At 39.0% G+C, this 27,143-nt stretch overlaps 1 protein-coding gene across 1 annotated transcript; it reads right to left on the reverse strand.

Moving 5' to 3' along the window:
- Nucleotides 1-1,422: 1,422 nt before the first annotated feature.
- Nucleotides 1,423-27,116, reverse strand: LOC139719522 (lactase/phlorizin hydrolase-like). The gene is made up of 15 exons (XM_071630938.1): nt 26,520-27,116; nt 25,929-26,218; nt 25,098-25,326; nt 23,831-24,053; nt 23,090-23,322; nt 19,098-19,700; nt 14,651-14,940; nt 13,119-13,347; nt 12,574-12,796; nt 11,303-11,485; nt 6,053-6,552; nt 5,140-5,429; nt 4,712-4,940; nt 3,846-4,068; nt 1,423-1,685 (listed from the first exon to the last, which is right to left on the reverse strand). Exons 1-15 carry the CDS (start codon nt 27,114-27,116, stop codon nt 1,423-1,425), a joined length of 4,605 nt encoding a protein of 1,534 aa, XP_071487039.1.
- Between the last annotated feature and the right edge of the window lie 27 nt (nt 27,117-27,143).

Raw genomic sequence — 27,143 nt, forward strand, 5'->3', positions numbered from 1 at the left:
ACAAAGAGGTACTAGGTGAGACTCGTGTACTATGCGTAGTAATGTGACACTTTTAGACATTCTTCAGACAATAAACTTTGTACTTGAAGTACATGCACACCAATTGATGACTACCTGCCCATATTCATATTTTCTTGTATGCATGGTGAACATGCTGGCACTGTACAGTACAATGCACTCCCATTATTACGAAGTCCTCGGGTCCAGCAGTTTTCTTTCGTTATATCAAAGCTTTGTTACAGTCAAACACTCAAGTATGCAGAGATACACAGATCATAATTTTGAGACCTGAATTTTCACTTCATTGTAACAAGAATTTCATTAACCATGTTCATTATAGAACGGTGTGTAGTAGTATGAGAAATTTGAGCAGCTGTTTCTAGTAGTACATGTCTGCAGGAAGAATAATAGAAAAATGGACGCACAAATTCATCCATAATCAAAGCATCCTTGATCAAAGCATCCTTGATAGACAAATCAGTCGATTTTGCTGTAGGGTGACAGAGCTGTACTCAGTTGTTGGAGATTCAGAAGAGTGACCAAATTAGTGAAAAGACTCAGTTTCATATGCAAGTAGGCTTGGAAAACAAAGATGATATTCTCTTAAACCTGCTTCGTGAATACCATGAAATGTCATACATGTATAGAACAATGGGAATGCACATCTTAATTTCAAATGCTCTCATTGCAAATACAATTGTTTTCATACAATATGGCAGCTTGTTACAGATAGTTACAGAAGGATGATTTACTAAGTACATATACAGTCCAACCTCTGTTATTTGGCCATGTCCAGATAAGCGATATGGACAGATATGGGAGAAACAATGTTTAATCATATATTAACGTGCAAGTAGGCTGTCTACCCAGTGGTAGCTCTGTAGGTAGTGTACACCAGAACAGTAGTTGCAATTTATGCTAGCCTACTTAAAATCAGTCATGAAAATGAAACATTTTAATATGAAATTCATAACATGTTTCTGTAGGAAATATACATATGTAAATTGCGTGAGTTTTGTGGGAGTTCTAATTGTGTTTGAAATCACATTTTGTGTGCCATGTGTGTGTGTGTGTGTGTGTGTGTGTGTTTTCTTTTTCTTTTTCTTCTTCACTGCTGGGAGGCATCTGGATAAGAAAGAAATATACAAAGATATATATATATATATATATATGTATGTATATATGTATATATATGTATGTATATATATATATATATATTTATACACATATATTTATATAATATATATATATATATTTATTTATTTATATATATATATATATATATATATATATATATGATATATATATGTAATTATGTATGATAATTTCGGACCCGAATTTTTACTTTGATATTTGTAGAATTTCGTTATAACCGTGATGGTTATAATTGGAGCGTACTGTATGATAATTGCATCAGTTGGTTTATGCAACCAGCTTATAAATCAACGCAAACAGACACACGGCAAACCATGAGCCATGGGTTCGAGTAGCGTGTGAAAAACCGTTGTCGGCCACGAGGCGAGTCAGCCAGTCTGCCGATTCTTTGCGAGTCCGTGGTCGGTCAGGATCCTCGAAGTCGACGTAGTGTAGTCCGAAGCGCATGGTGTAGCCGGATGCCCACTCAAAGTTATCCAGTAATGTCCAGGCGAAATACCCGACAACGTTCACACCATCATGTTTATAAGCTTTGTATTAAAGGAAGAGCAGAGAAGTTAATAAAACGGAATGAAACGTCTCAAATACAACAACTTATATTTATAATAAAAACATAAAAATGAGCATAATATACTAGTTAAAGGGGGATTCCGGACCAGACAAACTTAGTCAGAAAAGAAAGATTGAAATTTTGCAAGCACATTAGTGAAAATTTGATCAAATCGGATAAAACTCACGAGAGTAATGAAATTGTGAAATATCGCTAATTCTCACTAAACTGATCTTGAACAGTCAATACGCAAACAGTGAATTAATGTCATCGCCTCACGGTTTGCCGTTTAGTTTGACCGTTAACCGTTAATATACACAAGATCTTGAAATATCGTTTTTTATTATTTTTTTTTTTGTTTTGTTTTAGTGTGGTGTGGTTTGGTCTGGTTTAGATTGGTTCTGACAAAATTCCCAAGTCTCAATTGCCATGTTCAACTGATCACTATTTGAGAGTTTTTACCCTTTTATAGCAGAAGAATTAAATTTCTTTAAAATAATTCAAATTTCTTATTTTTTTTCTGTACACGATCATTGGAGAATTGTGAAAATGATGACCCCAGCTCACTAATTTGCATATACATATCAGCTGTTCGAGAACTGTATGCAAAAAATGTATCAATTCAATTTTAATACGATTTTAATCAAATTTTCACTGCTGCGCTGTTGAAGTTTTCTCTTCATTTCCAGACTAACTTTCAATTTGTCCGGATTTCTCCTGTAAAGTTCCTTAACTTTTGCTTTCTTCGTTACTCTCGAAAAATTATTTTTTAGAGCGCAATTGAATCGAGTGATGAAACTATTTATCAAGAGTGAAATCGATACTGCTTTGAATAGGATCATTAGAAGGCTTTGATAAACGATAATTTTTAAAATCATTCAGGTAAAAATGTACTTTTCCCAGTTTAGAACAGCGTTCTACTTTTACTGTTAGGCCATTCGTTGTACCACCTTGCAGCATACTTATTTTCGTTTTGATATACCATTCTCTCATTACATGTACAATAGCACTCCCTTGGCCTGTTTCAAAAACTTTTACTTCACTCGATATTTATATTGATGGTCTCTGTGTGTTATTATAAGGGGAAATCCAGTCCAAATATAAGTTAGTCTGATAAGAAAGAGTAAGATATTAAGAGTTCAACGGTATAAATTTGATCGAAATCTGAGGGAAAATAAGGAAGTGATGACATTTTGACTTTCGGTATTTTGGAAGGAAGCAGTTTTTGAACATTATTAATATGCAAATGGCAAAGTGAGCATGTCATTCCCTCACAACTTACCATACAGTTTGTACATAAAATTTTGAAATTCCCTGTTTTTCATTCAAACGCAATTATGCCCGAGGCTAAACTCCTCATATATCTAACTGATCACTAATATGAATTTATTCAACCAGGAATAACATCATGTTTCAGACTTCAATGACAGAAACATTGAATTTTCGTCATTTTTTTTTTTGTACACGATCAATGGAATATTGTGAGGGTATGACATCGTAAGCTCACTCATTTGCATATTCATACCCACTGTACAAGAACTGTTTTGGAGAAATTATCAAAACTTCAAAATTTCATAACTTCCTCATTTTTCATCCGATTTCAGTCAATTTTTACCGTTGAACTTTTAAAAAAAATTACACTTTTTTATCAGACTAACTTATATTTGGACTGGATTTCCTCTTTAAATGACAATAACCGTCAAATAATGCAAAGGTAGATTTTATTTTCTTTTTCTGTGATGATCTGTTGAACCACGAAAGAAAAATCTGCCGTAACTTATTTTGAAATGGAGAGGAATGCTGAAAACGGCCCCTGTGGATTACATTCCGCAGTTGAAGTAGTACGCTACAAAGCGATAAATCTTTAAACAAACATTATACATGTACAGTGTGACTGAAGAAACGATAAAGCAGACATGAACTCACGCACAGAATAGGATATAAACGAATGGACAACACAATAAAACAAAACGAGGGTAGACAAAATGGTACACACGTAATTATAAGCAGTTCTGTGACCATACTTAATTGTGTAGCGTATATTTATCATGGAATGCTAGGTGATCATGGCAATCCACTGTTCTTCGTTCAGAATGTTGGAAAAAGGAAAGCATACAGTGTAGTTTCCTAATTCATTCACCTTTCAAAACCTCGTTGATGTAGGCGTTGTAGTAGGTGATTCTGCTCTCATCATTGAGATTGTACTCATCTGGAGTAGAGACGCCGTTCTCGGTGATGTAGATGGGTATGTCGTCGTACTCTTCTTTGATCCAGTTGAGGACGTTCCTCAAACCCCAGGGTGCTGGGCGGAGCCATTCTGACCCCGACGTTGGCCAGTTGTCTGGTTGGTATCGGTAAACGTCCTGTAACGGACATAGTTAACATGCAACTTTAAACACCGATTTATCTTTGGCGTACCCCACACAGAATAACGTTGATTTAGCCCAAGGACAATCCAAATCGTTGGGTAAATTGTAGTTTTCTTCCAAATGTTCAAAATGACACATCCTGTGAAGCGGAAGTTATTTCTATCATGAAACCTCGCCCATTGTCATGAAGAGCTAAAGAACTGGGCAACCGGAGAAGAAGAAACCGTTTCGAGAAACCGTATCAAGAACTGAAACAGAGAAAGACGAAGACCCTTAGACGTGCAGAAGGATCTGCCTTGGATAGGGGCCGACCAGAGAAGGGCAAGAAAAGGAAAAAGCATAAGTAGGATGAAGAAGGGCGTGTTGTGTAGCAATCAAGTTAATAAGCACAAGAAAAAGTACAAAAGCAGATGGTAAACACCATGACAGACAATGTCATTATTATTTACCTTCAAAAGGCAAAAACCCTTGATACGAGGTAAACCCGTCTGGTAGTGGCAGTGTTGTTAATATCTCTGACAGACTGTCCATATAGCCTAACGGAATAAAATGATCCTCTCATAAATCCCAACCACTGTTACCCTTTGCTTTCTCAATTCCTGTCCGTCTTGACTGGTAAGAATGTTGTTGCACTCACTTGATCTTCCTCGAAATTCGGTTCTCCAGTATTGATCTGCTCCTTGCACAGACCAGCAGAATACGAGTTGAGACCGAAGAAGTCACCAGTTCCCCTGTTGAACTCCTTCTCTTCCTCGGTGAACTCCGGCAGACGAGACTCGTTAAGGCCCTGAGCCAAACTTTTGTTACCAATCTGCCACTTCATCACATCCGGGTAGTCACCGTTCTTGTAAATCACGTGAGCGAACCTGCGGCAAGTATGGCAGTGTCCACAAAAATCGAAAGTAAGAAATTACTAATAGATTTGATCTTTGTTTGAGATAGTTAGTAGCTACGATCATTGTGGACCTGAACAGGATCTGTCGACATACCGACATACGCCAAAACCGTGTCTGCCCATTGGTGGATTGTTTTTCTTTACTTTATCCTAACTCCATTCAAACTTACCACCCTGTGGAAAACTGCATGTATCTGTTGGCGGCGGCTACGTCGGACGGGTTGTTCCGGTCTTCCGGCTCTCCCCAGTCTGAGCTGAGAGTGATGGACACCTTGCCCCCGTACCTAGGGTAGTAGTTGTCCCGATACGTGTGGTAAGCTTTAGCGTGAGCTTTTAGGATTACGTGAGCCGCTCTGTAGGGAGCGAATCCGGGATCGTTGATACCTGGGGCCAGAATCGTAGTGCCATATCCAAGGCATGCCATCATGTAGGGTTCGTTGATCGTAATCCAAAGCTTGACCTTTATGTGTAAAAATGTACTCCTATGTATGTTAACAGTTGATGAAATTTAAATTTCGTCTCTCTTCCGACCTGGTCTTTGTAACTGTTGAAGTGATTATGATGCAAAGGTAACAAACACTACGAACAATAATTTGGTTTGGTGTAAATGTTTTGAGAAATCTACATGCCACTATGAAATAATCTTTTAAGTTTTCCATAATTATAGTGTAAAATCTCACAGTCTTGGATATGCTATTCAAAAATCTACGAAATGATTGCGGCTGGTCAGTTCGTCATTGTTGTGTTTATTTTTCTTTTATCAAGAGAGATGTAAGGACAGACCTGTTTCATCAATTGTGCTCAGTTTGGAGGTTTTTTTTTTATAACTTATCACAGAATAGAGTAGACAAATATCACAGTAATTTGTGAAAATGGTTCTTTGTCGTAACATCATCGACAACAATATCCCCCATGTTTTGTTTTGGTCAGGTATGATTTTGCCATCTTGACGGGAGACCTCTTAGCGATAACTACAAGTATGCCTATATGTAACATAAAACTAACTACGGAATCTTGCTACTAGTATTTCAACAATGAAGTGGACAACTGTGCCCCCGCTTTAAACTTTGTCTTTTCTTTTACCCGTGATCCATACGTCTGAAAACAGAGATCAGCGTAGTCGTTGAAGAGATCAACCATCGTTTCATTCTCCCAGCCACCATAGTCTTGTAGAGCTTGAGGCAAGTCCCAGTGATACAGCGTCACTACCGGTTGGATGTCGTTGTCTATCAGCTCGTCGATCAGGTCTGAGTAGTAATCAAGACCGGCCTGGTTGATGTTGGAGATCGTCCCGTCGGGAAGAATACGCGGCCAGGAGATGGAGAAGCGGTAGTGCGACAGACCGATGGCTTTGACGAGCTGGACATCCTCTGCATATTTGTGGTAACTGTCGCAGGCCACGTCTCCAGTATCTTCGTTGATGATATTACCAGGGGTGTGGACAAACGTGTCCCAAATACTCTCTCCTTTACCGTCCTCGTCCCATCCACCTTCTATCTGGTAGGCAGAGGTAGAAGAACCCCAGGCAAAATCCGAAGGAAATGTACCGGTGATTAGGGTGTCACGCTCAGGGTCGTTGAAGACTGAGGGGTAGGAATATTGACCACTTGCTGAGTGCAGGTATAGGGCAAGGAGGACAGGAAAATGTTGGATCGAGAGCTTGCCGAGAGCAGCCATACTTCAGGGTGAAGGGGAGAGAGTGAGACTTATCTTGCAATTGCTGTGTGATATCCCTTTCAAAACTGGTCGACAGTGATTTAGGAGGGAGCATTATCGTGAAATGTCAAGGTGCTTGTGTTGGTTAAGCTGCTGATGTTTGTGGTGTCAAGAAAGTTAGCTTCGTAAAAATTCTGTGCAAAATGAACTTTACAGTGGGTGTGTCTATGTCAAACAATACCAGCCTTCATGGTAGACAAAGATAACCCCTAATAATTAACTTGCTGGTAATTGTGGTGGGATTTTTTTTTCACTGTTATTCTCTTTCGAGGACCTCGCCTGGTACCACCAAGACTCCTGAGAGCAAAGTTCAATGTTCATATTGTCAAGAGGCCGAGCAAGCAAAGACCATGATTGCTATCTTGTAACATGATCATGTTTTTGGCTCATGAATGAGAATTTATGTAATGATGCGGTCCAGGCGAGTGGATGTGATGGGAATCCTCTCAACGCTTGATGGGCACCACTTCAAAGTTAGCAGCCCATAAAAATTTTGCGAGACCGTCAGTTTAGACTGAGAAAGAGAACGTATTGAGGAACTTTGTGTGACGTAATAAACAAAAGAAGAAAAAATGGCTTTGCAAACGTTGCCGTACAATCTGTGTAACCTGTCCACATTGAGCTCACACGGCTATGAGCTACTTTCACTATTTTTTTAATGCAAAGACCACCATAAATACGGGCAACCCAAATTTACTGACAGCAAAAATAAGTAAGTTAATACAATTGTATCGTAATAATCATTTCCCCCTTCTACTAAGGTACAAATTATTTGAATTTGTGCGGCATGCATTTGACGTGGAGTAAATCCACTTCTTCATTATACCAGGCGCACGAGTGTTAATGATAATGCCATTAGCTGCTATTGTCCCAGGTTCTTAGTTTCTTTAGGTCCGATTTTAATACCACGTTCACCAGTCTGCTCGTTTCATTTCATAGTACTCTGCTCAAGTAAACGAACACGAATAATGAAACAGTGTACATGTGACCAATAGCTGGCGGTTTCGTTCCCTTCAGTAGCTTTTCGTTCAGAGAACGGTTGTTTATTACCTGAAACATAGTCCTTGCTAATGTCCCCCGCAGATCGCATAACATATGCCGATACTTTATTTACCCAGCAGCAGAAAAGTACATCTAAGGTTATTTCTATTCCCATCACCTTTTACTTAAAAAAAAAAAGAAATAATAACTAAACGTGCCATTAGGATGACGTGATATAGGAAGAAGAAGAAAAAAAAAATACTCTTATTCTTCTCTCAAAGTACCGTTTCTAGCTTGGTCGCCTCGGTCCCTCGGGGCTGATCGCAGGGCCTGCGGTGCGTTTTTAAAAGTGCAGGTGTATGTGTGTGGGAGGGGTGGGGGGCAGTTTAGATTTTTGGTGCCATTTCCGGGGTATAAAAAAAGAAAAAAGTGGGGCCAAGAGGTTGGATCATATTTCTGTGTATAATGAAAAAAAAGAGCGCCCCCCCCCCCCCCCCCCAGTTGCGTCGCCCCTGCGACTAGATGTACAATCCACAATTTTTCATGTGAAGATGGACAAATGTTGTGGGCTTTTTTTTCATAATTCTTTCTTATCTCCAGCTCCGATGCACTTTGTGCTTGGTTTTAGGTCCAATGGTCCATCTGATAGTGCAAAATAATTGTTCCATATCACCCCACAACACTTTGTAGACCACCTCGATCAGTTAAGACAGGTTCTCTATGTACACATGTTTAATATCACATTTACACATTATTTCCTCGCAATGATTAGAAACTTGTATCAACCTGTATTTTTCCCTTACCCTGAAATCACTTACCACAGATGAAACAGTCGAAACAGCGTGTAAAGCATTCGACAAAATACGATTTAAAGCAACATATGTAATTCCACAATTGTATACTTTGTCCTCATAATACAGAGCATGAACGTTCACGATCCATGTATCTTTTCAGCTTCGTTCTGATTACCTTTACATTATGGTGTAGTCATTCATCTTGTTATGATATCAACGTATCAAACAGCATATCACAAATCGATCCCACTTTTGAAATGATGAAGTCGACTGTAAATTTTCAGATGAAGATTGTTTGTTTTATTCCGTCCTTAGTTTATCGTTATTTTCCTGAGACTCTATCATCGATGATTAAAAAAAAATTATCATTACAATAATGTTACTTAAAATCAAAAAAGAAAAATAAGCAGATTGATCTACGGTTGATGTCTTTCTCAGTGTTCTCTGTGTCTGCGGTATGTTCATGAATAGATTATGTTATTTTGATTAGTTGAATGTGACTCATAATTGAACATATTCTTGAATATTGGTATTGAATTTATGAGAAAAGTTTAAATGACATGCATAATAGAGAGTGATTCAAGTATTGACAATATGATTTATGAACCATTGCATAGAATTGAAAATGATTTGTTCATTTTGTATTTTGATACACATGTCATAATACACTACCACACACATTGTATCATTGTACTCATGCCTCTACTTTATTACACAGCTTTTAAAGTTCAATAACATGGACACGTGAATAAGTATATAGCGAAACAAATAAACGCAATCATAATTGTACCAATTATGCTTTGTTGAATGTGGTATATGTTATAAAAACTATTGTTCACTAGTAAGTGATAGATGAAAGTTTAAAACTTGTAGTGATTTCCATATGCTTGTATGAACGCAGCCAACGCAATATCTATATAATAATGGCAAATGTCAAACAAGATACAACGAGAGAAAGACACGGAGAGAGTAATAAAATGGATTTGAGTAGCTATCTATAGAATTTAGAGAGAACAACGCGTAAAAAGAGAGTAAGAGTAAAGTAAAATGGATTTAAGGAGTCAGATTCTAGAGAGAATGCGACATATTGAGGTATAGCACATTGTATTCTTGTCGATACAATAAACTATGTGTCATTTACTATACTAAAAGTCTGAACATTAATACATCGTATCATAGACAGTGGTATTTACAATGATCTTAGAAAAGGGAGGAATTGTTTCATGCCATTGAATTTTAGTAATTATATATATGAAATCTGTATTAGGTCACAAAAGATCTCATATCAGGATGATTCAACTGATTTTGATCTGCAGTAAAGAGAGGGATGAAAAATCTCATTCCCAGCAAGATAATGAAATTCAGCCGAGACTTCAGTACACTTCAGGGATCTTAAGTGATTTCCCTGAAATCCCTTCATGAGTAGTAATGCACTCCAATAAGAATCAATGCACTCAGTGGAAAATACAAAAATGTCGCTTGAAATCACAGTTGTTATATAGATTAAAGTATATGAAATACAGTGCATGCGTTTTTGCTAACTTGAGTAATTGGTGGAGACAAAGACCTTCTACCCCTGCAGCAGGAGCCGACAAACAAAGCAGTACATCAAAACGTTTCTCAAAAGAAAAAGATAACTGCTTGACTGGGTTGAGAGGAAATATGAAATCATTATAGGACAGACATTTACAGAAGAAACTACTGAATAAAAACATCATGGAGTGTTGTTACTCTATAAAGACTTAGTAAGCTCAGGTAGGGCAATGTCTTCAGCTTGACTGTATAATTTGATATTTCAAACCGACAGACGGCAAGCCATAAGACTACACGAAACGAAAACAGTGCAATTACATCGATCATTTACATCTCATTTCAATCAGCGAAATACCAAAACCACAATATTAAACGAGACCCTTCATAAATACCTTCAACAGTCGAAACAGCGTGTAAAGCATGCAACAAAATACGATTTAAAGCAACATACAGTATGTAATTCCACGTTTGTCTTTTTTTGTCCTCATAATTCAAAACATGAACGTTCACGATTCATGGATCTTTTCAGCTTCATTCTGATTACCTTTACATATAATGTTGTCGGTGGTCACGATATCAAATCTCAAACGGCATATCACAAATCAATCCCACTTTTGAAGTGATGAAGTCGACTGTATATTGTCAGATTAAGATTGTTCGCTTTGTTCCGTCCTTAGTTTGTCTTTTTTTTTCTTTCCTCTGACTCCATCATTGATAAGTTGAAAATCATCATTATGATTACTTGAAATTGAAAAGAAAAAATAAGCAGATTGATGTACGGTTAATTTCTTCTTTTTTTTTCAGTGTCCTTTGTGTTTGCGGTATTTTCATGAATAGAATAGTTATTTCAATTAGCTGAGCATGACTTTTTGATGGAATTCGCAGGAGAATATTTATACAACTACTGTATATATTAAAACATCATGGAGTGTTGTTAGTTTATACAGACCTTATCTGTCCAAGTAGGGTAATCTCAGCTTGACTGTATTATTATTTGAAACCGACAGACGGCAAGCCAAAAGACAACACAAAACGAAAACGGTGCAATTACATTAATCATTTGCATGTCATTGAATGAGGTAATACCAGAAAAGGTCTCATACGTATGAGTGTCGAACATGGAGACAGACTGACATGTAAACTGTAGCAGAAGAATGTGTATTCTTATGACAATAAAACTCAAATAAAGAGTATTGATACCATAATTATGTACCCATTTTAATTCTTTATGCTACCAACTTGTATATCAGCGCAAACAGACACACGGCAAGCCATGTGCCATGGGTTCTAGTAGCGTGTGATGTAAAACCGTTGTCGGCCACGAGGCGAGTCAGCCAGTCTGCCGACTCTTTGCGAGTCCGTGGTCGGTCAGGATCCTCGAAGTCGACGTAATGTAGTCCGAAGCGTTGGGTGTAGCCGGATGCCCACTCAAAGTTATCCATCAGGGACCAGGCGAAATAACCGACCACATCCACGTCATCATACATATATGCTTTGACAAGAAAAATTGAGAAGTTGATCATGAGGAAAGATTCAGCTGATAGAAGATAACTTGGTTATACACTTTTAGCGAAGTACCAAAACCACAATGTTACACGAGACCCTCCATAACCTTCAACTTTAGAAAAGACATAAGACCGTACTTGATGCTGCGCATTCTTTCATCTATACAAAGTTTCAATATTGTCAATACCCTTTTGAATGAACACGTTAAGGAGCCTTCGAGCTGTTCTTAAGAAACATATATATTCATGAAATCCGAAGATCAGATTAGAGTAAAAAATGATGTGTTGCATATTCATCATAATTTCTTCTCTCTTTTTTTCCCCTTCATTTTGGCACATTCACTTCGTGACTATCTTGTCATATCTATTCTATAATGTCAATTTGTTAATTAGTCTCTCATTTCTTCGGCCTTTAACCAAAATAAATGCATGATTTATGTGCATTATGTTTTGAATTATGACAGAAAAATTATATTGGGGCCTACAACCAATCTTAAGTGATGTATTACAATGAGGATATACAGTACAGTGATATTTCATACCCCTTTCGAAACTGATCGATGAGGACTAGAGCTATATTAACTTGAAAGAATATGGCAAGGAACTCTAAAAACAATGTCCATACTGTGTTAATCTCTTAAATGGCACAGAGTAAAGAACAATAATGTTAAATATGATTTATATGATATATATGTATATATATATATATATATATATAATTATTCACACAGACATATATATATATATATATATATATATATGAAGAGCTTGCTTCCAAAAGGCCCTAAATCCATTGAAAATGATGGATTTAGCGCCTTTTGGGAGCAAGCTCTCCATGATAGCCTGATAACTCCAACAGTTTGTTGAATAAAGACAAAAGCAGTCGGTATCCCCAGATAGAAGAGACAGCTGAAAAGATTAAATCATGCGTGGGCAGAAATGAGCAGTTCTACGGGCACTGTTTGTTTTCGAATAGCACCCGTATCTACTGACTGTTTGTCAATACAATCTCAGTTTAGTTTGTCAGATTTAAAAAAAAAAAAAGAGCACGAATAGACCTAGTGCTTTTACTCACCTTTCAAAACCTCATTGATGTAGGCTTTATAGAAGGTGACTCTCCCCTGGTCATCGAGATTGTATTCATCAGGTGTTGAGAAGCCATTCTCGGTGATGTAGATGGGAAGATCGCCATACTCATCTTTGACCCAGTTGAGAAGATTCCTTAGACCCCAGGGTACAGGACGGAGCCATTCTGAACCCGACGTCGGCCAGTTATCTGGTTGGTATCTGGACACGTCCTGGAATGAGGGGAAATTTTTGTTTTGACAAACTTCGTGTTAACTCAGGCAAATATGTTCTGGAGGGGGTGGTGGAGGTGTTTTGTAATATAACCCCAAGGCAGATAGATTTTGTTTAAATGGCTGAAGTCGGTTGTCAGATTAACGGTGGTTGATAGACTTTAAATCGTTTGTTTCTTTTCTGTAGTGTTTGTCAGCTGGCCGAAGTGACAACACTCTATCTTATAACGGAGCAAGTGGAACTGATGGTCCCTTAACAAATCTTTAGCACAAATGCCCTGCATGTCTTTCCCTTCCTGGCGGATAGCGCTGTTGTATTTACCTGATCTCCCTCGTAATTTGGGTCTCCGTTGTTAATCTCGTGCCTGCACACGGTGGTAGTGTAAGCGTTGAGACCGAAGAAGTCACCAGTTCCCCTGTTGAGCTCCTTCTCCTCCTCGGTGAACTCGGGCAGACGAGACTCGTTAAGGCCCTGAGCCAGACTTTTGTTACCGACCTGCCATTTCATCACATCCGGGTAGTCACCGTTCTTGAAGATGGGGTGAGCGTACCTGTGAGGTGTAGGTACAGAAGTCACCGTTACTTCAGGGAGGCAGAAGGGGAACTCCGCCTTCTTGCATGGCTACTGTAAAAAAGTCATGTCTTGTGCTCATCTCGCGCTTATGGGGTTATTTCATTGTATTGTATTTCAAACCGCTTTTCACCTTGACTTTCACTCTTATTGCTGTACGATTCAATTCTTCACTAGTAAAATATTGTCAGGGTTGTCACTGCACGACATGGGGTTGCATGTGATGTTTTCGTTGCATAGGGGTTAATTCGGTCATCTAGCGGGTTGCTTGCCTTGACATTCCGGTCCCTTCACTTAAATATAATGTATTATAATATGATATAAGTTTGATTATACACAACGTGTGCTATCTTAAACAGATTCTCTTTAATGTTTTGATATAAGTTTGTTTATTAAAATAATTGATATACATTTATGATTAGATTATGAGTGATGACAGAGTCTCAGAGAGTAATAGCTTATCTTGGCTATCTCGTAATGATCTTGAACTTCGGATACGGCTCATTCAATGCACACCCACACCCACACCCACACACACACACACACACACGCACTTGCTTGAAAATATGATATACAATGTACTAGTACTTCAAATTACAGAAGACACCAATAATTATGTTTGAAAAGAACACGGTCAAGCGCCGCTGATTAAATGGGTAGCTTATAGGCTTATAGGCCTAATATACCGTATAGAGAGATCGTACTTTCAGACAAGCTTAGTATGCATAAGCATGCACAAGGTTTTCAGGACAAACAATGATTACAAGGAACAGTGAAATTTCACTAAGCAGTTGTAGATCATTATCAGAAGATCCTACAAGTTAAGGCAGTATGGATTTGCTGCGAAGGGTATATCTTCAAGCCAAACATAAAATTCTTATCAGTTTTGTCTGTATGCCATAGATGACAATAATAATGTAAACTTCGATAATTAATTTTGGTTTTGCCATTGCTGTGAACGTCATTTCTCTAAATGACTTTCATTATAATTTGTAATCACTGCAATCTCCTTCGCGACATAGCCGAAGTGAAGAAAGTCACACTGGAATACAACAGGCCTTTGTACTTTAATTAAGTTGATCTGTAGAAACGCGATTCCCTCTGCTATTAACAGAGAGCATAAGAATTCCGTTTCATTTGCTTATTGTCCTTCACCTCTTCCACCACCCCTACTGTATTTGAGACGATTTACTATTCTTTACCTTACAGAATAAAGAATTGCCCATCTATGTGGACATTGAGCAGTGTATGCCTCTCGTTTTAATGTCATCTTATCTACTGACCATCCTGCAGTAAACTGCATGTATCTGCTGGCAGCGGCCTGGTCTTGGGGGTCGTCAGGGTCATCCGGCTCTCCCCAGTCTGTGCTAAGAGTGATGGACACCTTGCCCCCTTGCAAAGGATAGTATTTGTCCCGATACGTGTGGTAAGCTTTGGCATGAGCTTTGATGATAGTGTGAGCCGCTCTGTAAGGGGCGTATCCAGGATCGTTGATACCGGGGGCGAAAACTGCGACGCCGTATCCAAGCCACGTCACAACGTACGGTTCGTTGAACGTTATCCAAAGGTTGACCTTAAACATGGCACATATTTTGGAATAAAAATCATGCAGCAACAAGTTGAAGTCGTCGTTTTGTTTGTTTGTTTTTTGTTCGTTTGTTGCTGTTGTTGTTGGGTTTTTTAAGGGAGGAGTATCAAGACAGATGATTATGCATCTCTATTTGTCTCATCATTGTGTACCACGAACTTACTGCGGGCACCAAAGTTAATGCCTAAATGCTATACTGCGTGTCCCAGAAAAAACGAAACCGAGTTTCAATGCAATTCTTTGCGATCATAATCATATATTTGCTTAATGAGATGTGCATGAATGGAAAGGTATACATCTCTTCTTTCATTTGATGCACAACTCATTGTTCATAATTCATGCATGACTGAGTTAGAACACTATAGACAGTAATACTACTAAATTTTCATTTGCACGAGCAAGTGGCAACTTTGAATGAGTTTTTCAGGCTGTTTCGGCAATCTTTTGCAAAAAAAAAAAAAGATAAAATCATAGCCTTAGTATCCATTCTTTTTCCTTTCATATGACATCTCATGTGTAAAAAATGATCTACGCCTGCTCGAGAAAACTTCATTTGAAAATATGCTTCCATTTTACCCAGAAAGATGGATCATATAGGAGCCAGTTAGCTTTCCCAGCACCTGCCCGACTTGGCAGATAACAATGGCCTTCATGCTTCAATGAATTTACACAAACATGAAGGGTGGGGGTAAAAGGGAATGTTACAGACAGTTTGGAATAGGGTCGTAAATTAGCACATGATCGTGAGCTTGCCTGACCATAAAACAAACCACAGAGCAAAGGGTGTTCATCAGCGGAATGTTGAAGGGGAGGGGAATAACCGACCGAAAAATCCTTCCGAGCCCCCCCCCCCCCTCCCCAAAAAACAAACAAAAAAACAAACAAACCAACAACAACAACAACAACCCAGAAGACGACTTTGTGCCCTGCACTTGTACCTTTGAAATGTTAGAAGCGCAAGTTCAGTGATAGATAAAGTGACCTACCTCTCTTTCTGCTTCACCTCCCCTTTCAAAAACTTAAAAACCCTGTCAGTGAAGAAGGATGAACCACGAGTGAGGAAAATGTAGAGAGGAATGAAAACAGTGAGATAAGATTGATGTATGCACATCATCGAAAGGTGCGTTTATCAACTCCTTTTCTCGGCAGGAACAGGTTTTCCAAACAGCTTTCCAGGAATTTTTACGAGTTGATAAACGCACAGCTGTTTTGAAAGCCCTTTCGGAAAGCCTTTTCGAAAGCCGCAAATTTGTGGCTTTCCAAACAGGTTTCCCAAACAGGTTTTCAGAAACCTGTTTGTAAAAGCCTTTTGAAGTTGATAAACGCAAAGCTGTTTTGAAACGGCTTTGTAGTATTGTACTGCAGTTACGAACAATGCACGCCTTATATGACCAGTCCTCTTCTCCTCGGGTCAAATTGCGCAATTCAGCTGTTCAGCGACAGGCCAGTTATTGTGTTCGCGAAGAGAGTTGATAAACGCAACTATATTTTGGAAGCCGTTTCTACAGGGCTTTGGAAAGGGCTTTGGAAAGGGCTTTGGAAAGGGCTTTTGAAAGCCGTTTAAACAGGGGAAAGTTGATAAACGCAGCCAAAGTCTCATGCCGCCACTCAGAAATATTTGAAGTATGTGCTAAACTGGAGCTGCCTCACAAATAGGAAGACAATTGATTCATGTGGCATTGCATCATGACTCGTCACTCTCAAAGGAAGATATGTCTTTATGATGGTAATTGCTTTTCGCCGTCCCTTCTTAGAAAACAAGCGGCACATTAATATTACAGGGCTTTGGAAAGGGCTTTGGAAAGGACTTTAATTGGAAAGGGCTTTGGAAAGGGCTTTGGAAAGGGCTTTCGAAAGCCGTTTAAACAGGGGAAAGTTGATAAACGCAGCTTATGAAAACAAGCGGCACATTAATAGTAGGTCCTACAGGGCTTTGGAAAGGGCTTTGGAAAGGGCTATGGAAAGGGCTTTGGAAAGGGCTTTGGAAAGGGCTTTGGAAAGGGCTTTGGAAAGCCGTTTAAACAGGGGAAAGTTGATAAACGCAGCCAAAATGTGTACAGTACCATTGTTGTAACGTTGATTTCCCATAGCCAATGGACTGCATGCAGCGTGAGAATACACACGATATTAGTCTTCAATTATTGCTTAAGTCTCATAGCTTATTCTAAATAAATGACAACAAAGGGCTTTCCGTCTCATACAGCATTCTCTGTAAATACCTCCCCCTCCCCCGAACAACATTCACTGTAGCACTGCCATTGTTTTCAATTGCGCTGGTGAGCCCATTGTCTAATGATATATCGGGAGAGCTGAATGCTTGTTTTTCGACTATCCGTAGAATCGGTAGAAATGAAGCATGTTTTCATGCCCATTTTTCTCAAGCATGCTTTATTCATATTTGACGCATAAGGTCTTATTAGACTGAAGAAAACATGGATATTTTGGTTATGAACTTTGTTTTTCGAAAACGTAACGTTAAAAGTCCGAAAAATTCACTTAAAGTCACCATTTGCGCGTGCAAATGAAATTTTAATAGCACCACTGTTCGTTGTTCTCACTCAGTCATGCATGAACGATGAACATTAAGATGTACATCAAATGAAAGAAGAAAAGTTCATCTTTCCATTGATGTATATCTCAAAAGAAAATTTACGATTTCGATAGTAAAAAATTGCAAGGAAACTCGGTTTCGTTTTTTTTTCTGGGACACGCTGTATAGCACACCGTGATTTGTTACCTGCTGTGTGTTACAAGTTGATTGAGCGTATGATATTAAATTCAGTACTTATCAAATTAATGTTTCGCGTAATCCTAGGAGCATTTTTACAAAAAGAGGTCATAATATCTTTACAAAATACAAACATGGCAGCAAATCATGAATGAAACGTGTTTGCTACAAAGTAATTGCTCTTATTGTCGATAACATTTTGATGATAACCCAGTTCATGATGTTGATTCTTGTTCCTCTTCTGTAGCCCGAGAAGACAGCTTACAGAATCAATATTTTAGAGAACTCACACCTTTTTCTAGCGCCTCGTGGTGGTTGCTATAAACAGCCAACAAGCGTGATAAGGAATACAAAGTGTAATAAACGATTTTATATCATCTTTCCAGAAATCTCAAAATTCCCCCATCTTTACTCAACGAAGTAAGAAGTTTTTTTTTTTGTTTTTTTTTTTTAAATTCAAGTTCCATATTCCACATTCCATATTCAGGCTTCATATTCCATTTGATTTCGGAGTAAAATATGTATAACACAACATTCAATTTTAGACATAATTTCACAAATGTATAAGGACATGTGATAAAATGATGTGTAAATATGAGGAACCTACTAAAAAGCAATGCTTGTAGAATGTAGGTTCCAAAGAAACAATATAAGCGTTTAGTACAACATGCTAATTACGAAAGATGACGAAACACAAGCGAAAATCGGTATGTCGAGATAATAATAAACTCTACAGAATGTACGAAATAGTTTATGATGGTCAAGGTAAAACTCAGGGATTCAATGCTCCATAAAATTGCACTATTAGTCAAAGAAATGTGATCAAATGAAGTCAAATAAAGACACCCGAGCGAGACATCATTGAGAATAAGAACAGATATATCAAAATGGTCACAGCAAGTAACTATACATAAGATTTTAAAAAATTGGCTTTTAGATTTTGCTTAAAGGAACTTAGAGAACTTGATTGCAGCCGAACAGAATCTAACTCATATTAATATCAAAATCAATATCAAGTTAATATCAAAATGGAAACGATTCGTCATTCCATGGGAATACTTTTCTTTGTTCGTGTTTCTGTTCATTTTCTCACGCGTTTGCTAACAATATTGTGTCTACGAACTTTAATGATGAACGAGATTGGAGGGGAATCATTTATTACGGCTGATACAAGCACAATGTTTGAAAATGATACCAAAGAAAAGGAAATGTCGTCATTTCTTTTAGATTGGTATTCACTCCTCACATTAAATTATTTTATTCGATTTACAGGCAATCTGCCATCCCTGATGCAGAGGCCATCATAGTCTTTCATCTCGACCCAGTTATTATGTCATATATTGTTCTATTCACTATATTGTAAGTGCCAATCTTTGAGTTAATGCTGGAACGTGACTTTATAGATAATGTTTACCCGAGAACCATAGGTCTCAAAGCAGAGATCGGCGTAGTCGTTGAAGAGATCAGCCAGCGTATCATTCTCCCAGCCACCGTATTCTTGTAGAGCTTGAGGCAAATCCCAGTGATACAGCGTCACTACCGGTTGGATGCCGTTGTCTAGCAGCTCGTCGATCAGGTCTGAGTAGTAATCAAGACCGGCCTGGTTGATGTTTGAGATCGTCCCGTCGGGAAGAATACGCGGCCAGGAGATGGAGAAGCGGTAGTGCGACAGACCGATGGCTTTGACGAGCTGGACATCCTCGGCATATTTGTGGTAACTGTCGCAGGCCACGTCTCCAGTTTGGTCATTGGCGATTTTACCAGGAGTATGGGCAAACGTGTCCCAAATACTCTCTCCTTTACCGTCCTCGTTCCATCCACCTTCTATCTGGTAGGCAGAGGTAGCGGAACCCCAGGCAAAATCCGAAGGAAATGTACCGGTGATTAGGGTGTCACGATCAGGGTCGTTGAAGACTGAAGGATAGGAATACTGACCACACGCCAAGTGCAAGCTTACAGCAGCTAGAAGAATGAAGGGATACTGAAATGATAGTTTACCCATGTCCCTGGATAAAGTATAAGAGTTTTAGAATTTTCTGTGTGATTTCTCTGTGAGATTCCTCTCCCAAACTAATGGTCGACAGTTGCTTAGGTGGAAGATTTTTCGTAAATAATGTCGAGGGGCGCGAATGGGTCGGGTTATGCCATGACGTTTGTGGTGACAAGACAAGAGCGCCGCTTCCAAGCAAACTGAACTTTAAGTGGGTGTATCAAAGTCAAACAATACCAATCAGATTGATAGGGGAGGGTGATTTGCACAAGCCCCATATAACTCAAATGCATGCAATTGATGGAGGCTACTTCGAGAGGGCAGTCCATTACAGGTACCACCTATAGACATGATAGAACCCCCGATAAGTAAAGTTCAAGGTATAGTGCCGAAGGCGTGTAAACAGAAGCGACAATAGATTGTGATATTATGATCAAATTTGTCTTCGCTAATTCACGAGTGTTTGTAAAATGAAATGAGTTTGCAAGATGACAATCATCCTTCCATTTGTCTCCAGCTACTGAAAAGGAAGAAGCCCGTCAATATTTGTCGGACTGATTTGTTAGGCATGGAACATATTTTGAAATGCGATGTATATATCTGTAAAAAAACATCTTAAATAACTGAAAGAAATTCTTCCTAACTGATTTACTTGGTGAACTTTAACATCCAACAAGTAGCCGCAGTTAACATCTTGTAAATACGTTTATAGAGGATGTAAACTTACTGATTATTTTATAGAGTGGGCAAGATGATAATGACAATAAAGCGGTCTCATTTAGCTAGGTAAATCTCGATCGTATCAGCTCTCTCCCATACAGAGGTTGTTGTTATTACTGTGGCACCTGCGCTACACATCCAGTGTTGGTCAAGAGAGCGTTGTAAGAGTGCACATGGATGTAACATCTTGTCCGTAAGGGTGCTCTAATAATATACATGGGCAGGGTTCTCATCCTTGAGTACAGATAGATTGAAACCCTTTGTGGGCTACTTCTTTGACTCTTGATATCCAAAATGCTGTTTCGGACAGCCTTGTCTTACTTTAAACGAAAAACTCCCTCACACTTTTAATCTATAGTGTTTTATAGCTGTTCTGTACTTTTCACGCATTCTTTTGGTTTCTGTCTCCCTCTCTGTCTTTCTCCCTCTCTATTCTCTGTTGTGCAAGCTCTATACGTATCCAAGTGAAAACATGTTTCTGTCTTTTGATTTCTGTCTCTCGACGTGTCTCATTTCAATTTCTTTCCTATTGCTCTCGGGTCGCTTCTTAGCCATTTATTTTGTCAAAGCCTCTTGGTTTAGATATTATGACATCTGGTTCTTCGGTGCGACTCTACCCATGTTTAACGAGGAGGCCGATACTGCTGGACAAGGGCCCGCAATGTTAACACAGCTAAGATTAATGATTCACACGATAGGTAGCTTCCTTGCCTTGCAGGCACATGTTGTCATTTCTTACAATTTGGCCACTACTCGTTCCAAAGTAGGATGTGACAACACTCAGTTTAAAGGAGGATACCTCCTTTTCACTTATCCAGCCTCCTCCCGGAACAACGTCGCTCTTTTTTGTAGCTGTTTAAGACCAGTATTTAATTGTTTTTAGATATGAGTATAAAGTTCGATGATCATAATCATGGAGAGAAATCAAACAATGTCGTATTATGTACCCTTTTCCCTCTCTAGCCTAGTCATTTCGCGCCTCTAAGGCGATGCAGTGATGTAATCTTTTTTTTTTAAAGAACTGTATACAGCGTGCTATTTTCAGTACCTCCTCCATGCACAAAGTTTACTCGCTCGTTGTAATTATACATGTACATGCTCAACATGAACTTTGACAAGAGTATTTATGTCTTACGTGAACACAACTTCCCTTGTTTAGTTTTTCTCCATGAAACCATTTGTTATAGATTATAATTTCCTATAGGCCTACATAAACAAAGTGTTATTATTCCCTCTTTTAGAAGACCGTCAGAAATGTTTGATCTGCTGACGAAGTTTGTCAAAATTCTAATGGTAGCTCAACAATAGGTTAACATCCATGCGTGATATTATATAGGTGTTCCTTTCCGATACTGATACTGATACTTCACTATGTTTAAACTTCTCGCAATGACCTGCAGACACACCCACTACCACAAACCTAAACGCTGATATACACATACATATACGCACAGACACACTCACACATTCAAACTATCGAACAAAGGGGGAACTTATTTCACCGGAGACAAAATACACCACGTGACTAATTACACTTCTCTCTCACGCATCACTAGAAATCCGAGTGTAAACCAAGTAACAAAGTGATTGGAAGTCATATGTCACAATTTATAACAAAATTCTACAATAAAGAACTCGACACTGTTCTTACGAATATGTTACACTGCACTCCAAGGAAATGTATCAAAGAAACGTAAAGGGATTCTGCGAGAAATTATATGCTTGAGAGTTTTAACATTTTAGGCCTAATTGTCCTCTGTCTGCGCAGACTTGTGTTCTGGCCTGGAACACACTTGCACATGTTTGTCCCTCTCACTTTCAAAATTTATGAGATGCTTGTACATGAACCAACAAGATGATCAACAAAAATCAAATCGAAATTCTTCTTGCAATCCCTCATTGCATTGAATCCCATGCTCTCTGTTTTGATCGAACAATGCATATAAAATCTTTATTTGAACACCAAAAAAAAAAAATGCAAAAAATGCATACAAGTAGTTGTATAAGTATGGAAGTAAGTTCGTCAAATAGAGTTCTCTATTGAAATCGACATTGTACTTTAAGGCAGCAAATATGATAAGCACACAGCTACAAGAATTGATATTTGTCATCACTATTTCCCAGGGAGCTTGTTTAAATCAAACATTTAAATTTGCTTTTTAGATTTTGGTATGCGTCTTCAATTAATCACATTCAGTCAGCGATACGAACTCACGCATGAGATCTACTTGATATACGCAAACATGATTGATGGCATTTAAGACATAAATAAAAGGACATGATCCTTCATAAGTTTTTAATAGAAATATGACAAGGTGAATGGACGTTTTTCTTTAAATTTTGTTTTAAATTGAAATTAGAAATTGGACGGTTCATGAAAACGAAATGAAAAAGAATTGGGTGTCGTGTAAAAACGTCACGAAAGTTATACGAAAGTTATTGCTGTCAAGAAAACACGAGATAAAGTAGTTAAGAGACATACATGACATGCGTATTCAAAATGCATGCGCGTTAGAGGAATTCCGAATTACAGACTTTGATCCATCACAACATGTCCTCTTTGAGCATAACAACCCCATCATTTGGAAAGCACATGCACATGGCAGCAGCGTTTCACTCAGTTCATAATCAGTCATCTGTAGTACCATGGAAGTGGTCTATGCCACGAAGGCGTAGATTGCAGCAAGAAGCCAAACGACGATCAAGGAGCCTTGCATCCGGGAAGCGAACGAGCCCGTGTTGAAACCATTCTCAGCGACGACACCGGTCAACCACTTTGCCGAGTCCTTCTGTGTTCGCGGACGCTCTGGATCGTTAAAGTCGACGTAGTGAAGCCCGAAGCGCTGGGTATAGCCAGAAGTCCACTCGAAGTTGTCCATTAGTGACCAGGCAAAATAACCGGCTACATTCACGTCGTCCTCTTTGTAAGCTAGGGTAGAAAACAATGACAACAACAAAATGATGTTTAATGCATTGTCATTAAGCAAATCGGGGTGTGATTGACGATGGTCATCCTTTTTTTTCCACCATGTCAACGTTAGCTTCCTTATACCCTGCGTGACCCTCCATTCTCTGGTCTTTACAAAAAAATATGAATGCAGGTGAGCACCATCCATTTACTGCACAACGTCAACACTATTGTTGGCCAATATTGGTGAATGTATAATAGCATATTATGTCTCTTTTAAAAGTGGGTACCTCTATTTTTTCGCAGAATATACAAGTTTGAATATTATTATGCCTCTTCTTGTACTGACTGCATATATGAACATGAAGTTATTCTTTGATTCCTGTGTATCATTCCATTAAATGCATGTCAAATTTCACATATTCCTTTGTGCATTCTGTCAAAAAAAAGTGAAAGTTCAAATCTAATTTAATGTACGGTATTTTGCATGGACTATCAATATGCACGCCGTAACTCTTTTTCATCGTACCTTTCAACACCTCATTGATGTAGGCGTTGTAGTAGGTGATTCTCCCATCGTCATTGAGATTGTATTCATCAGGCGTGGAGAAGCCATTTTCAGTGATGTAGATGGGGATATTGTCATATTCGTCCTTGATCCAGTTGAGAAGATTCCTCAGACCCCAGGGTACCGGGCGGAGCCAGTCTGACCCCGACCTTGGCCAGCTGTCCGGTTGGTATCTGGAAACGTCCTGGAATTCATAGTTGAGTCAAAAAGAATTAAAAGGTTTCAGTGGCATATACAGCTGGGTTCCATGACATTTGCTCCTACGACAATAACACTGATCAACGAAATATCTGCAAGCTAAGCCAAACATAATTCAACCCACTGAAACACAATCCTACCTTATAAATCCTAATCCTCACGTGAAACTATAATAATATCATCAAATCACAACCTTAACCCTATAACCCTTACTCCTTGGAGAAAATAATACCGGAGTAAAGGCCCCGTCACACTACAGCGAATGCCCAACGAATGCCCAACGAATGTCCAATAAATTTGAAAATTCGAAGATAATGTTCACATCCGTTGGTAATACTGGAATAGTTCGTAACATGCTTGGCGTTCTTTGTATTCATTAGCTATTCGTAGGGATTCGCAGAGATACGCTGGAGCCGATTCTTTTTTTAAAACATGTCCAAAATCTCCAGCGTATCTCTGTGAATCCCTACGAATAGCTAATTAATTCAAATAACGTCAGATATGCAAACTGTCTTCACATTTTCGAATAAAAAAGTTATTCGTTGGGGTTTCGCTTGGCATTCGTTGGGCATTCGCTGTAGTGTGACGGGGCCCTAATTGTCGCTGGAGCAAATGTCGTGTCACCATATAGCTGATTGTGCAATAAATACGTTATAGATGCAAACCAATAACCAATATTAGTGATTTGTAGCTTTTCCAAGTCACATCCAATTGATAGTAAAAGTCCATGGAGCACATAATTTATGAGTAGGGCCTAACTGTTTAATCAACATAAATATCGGTAGAGAGGTGAGTAGATTCCTTCTATCAGCAAAATATTGATCAGATGATAATGATTTCTCCATTTTGCCATACCTGCTGCTAGACAATGGCCATGACATCTTATTCTTCTGATTAAAATGTGCATTTGAACTGCCTTTTTCAGTGAACGAATTTTCCTTTTAAAACTATCTAATTTTATCAACGATTCAAATTCATTGGGTCTACATACTCATGCAGACATACTGACAAATATACGAAGGATGTCTACCTGATCTCCCTCGTAATTTGGGCCATCAGTATTAATCTGCTCGCTGCACACAGTGCTGGTGTACGCATTGAGACCGAAGAAGTCGCCAGTTCCCCTGTTGAACGCCTTCTCTTCCTCGGTGAACTCCGGCAGACGAGACTGGCTTAGGCCCTGAGCCAGACTTTTGTTACCAACCTGCCACTTCATCACATCCGGGTAGTCACCGTTCTTCAGGATTGCGTGGGAGAACCTGTAACGCAAAGTGTGTTACATCGTTACTAGTGAGGATGTTACTTCATAACATGTGACCAAGTGCAAATAGGCCATCAACCATAATCTGGACAATGTTTTCAATTTGGTCAAAAGAACCAAAAACTTGTCACACACTTGCGCTAGCTGCCAGAAATATGGCTGTATACAAGCGATGGTTGTCATGATTTTATTATGGTTGCATCATTAAATTTTCTTCAGCTGATGTTGTCGTAATCATGAGGTCTCAGACTTGGACTACCTCCGTAAGTTGCTACAGTTAGCTTTGAGATGACTGTCAATTTTTTTGTTTAAATTGCATGATTTTCGAGCTGGAGTGGATTGATGTTTCCTATAATATCTGTCATCAGTGATCCTTTCGTAACATTTAGTTACACATGAACTGTGATCATACCTGTCATACCTTTTTACCTAAGTGTTTGATCTAACAACATGTTTTTAGAACATTAGTAATACGTGCACCCTTAAGTAGTCAGGATATGCAAACTCACACCTATGAAAATAATGGTGCCAAATGGCTGCCGAGCAAGTAACCGTCTACAGTGCGTTTTGCAACTTTGTCTTATGTCAAGGTAGACTCACCATCCTGCAGTGAACTGCATGTATCTGTTGGCGGCGGCTACGTCGGATGGGTTGTTCCGGTCCTCCGGTTCTCCCCAGTCTGTGCTAAGAGTGATGGATACCTTGCCGCCATACGAAGGGTAGTAGTTGTCCCGATACGTGTGGTAAGCTTTAGCATGAGCTTTGATGATAGTGTGAGCCGCTCTGTAAGGGGCGTATCCAGGATCGTAGACACCGGGGGCGAAAACACCAATACCATATCCAAGCCATGTTACAACATATGGTTCGTTGAATGTAATCCAAAGCTTGACCTAAAAAGCACACAATACAACGCAATTTAGGGAAATGAAACTGAGTGGGGGGAAAAGGCATCGCAAAAATTCATGGCGAAAATACTCCCATTCTTATTCTATTTCTTTTCCCTTTTTTTATTTGTTGGTTTATAAATGTTTGGTGTAGAAGTCTACATTTATTGTTGTGCATTACACTTTAACACCTATTTTGAACAATTCATATAGTTATGTTATAACTTACGAAACTGCGGTATTTTTATTGAGGTTTGATTTGACAGAAATATGAAATAATGATCGACGAGATGATGATATTGTTTACCCGTGATCCATAAGTCTGAAAGCAGAGATCGGCGTAGTCGTTGAAGAGATCAGCCAACGTTTCATTCTCCCAGCCACCGTAGATGTCTTGCAAAACTTGAGGCAAGTCCCAGTGATACAGCGTCACTACCGGTTCGATGCCGTTCGCTAGCAGCTCGTCGATCAGGTCTGAGTAGTAATCAAGACCGGCCTGGTTGATGTTGGAGATCGTCCCGTCGGGAAGAACACGCGGCCAGGAGATGGAGAAGCGGTAGTGCGACAGACCGATGGCTTTGACGAGCTGGACATCCTCGGCATACTTGTGGTAGCTGTCACAGGCTACATCGCCAGTCTGCCCGTACGCAATCCTGTTGTCGTGAGAGAAGGTATCCCAGATACTCTCTCCCTTACCGTCTTCATTCCAACCACCTTCGACCTGGTAAGCCGAGGTGGCGGAACCCCAGGCAAATCCCTCGGGAAAAGAACCATTTATTAAAGTATCCCGATCAGGATCGTTGAAGATTGATGGGTAGGAGTATTGACTGTCTGCAAGATGTGAACATAATACAGTCAGAATGATGAAGAAAGGGTTACGGGCGAGTCTCCCGAAAGCAGCCATTTTCAAATAGTAATAAACGTATAATTA

Source organism: Diadema antillarum, unplaced genomic scaffold (assembly GCF_040938485.1).
Source record: "Diadema antillarum isolate AM-2024a unplaced genomic scaffold, OU_Dant_1.0 scf00000111, whole genome shotgun sequence".
Classification (NCBI taxonomy): Eukaryota; Metazoa; Echinodermata; class Echinoidea; order Diadematoida; family Diadematidae; genus Diadema; species Diadema antillarum.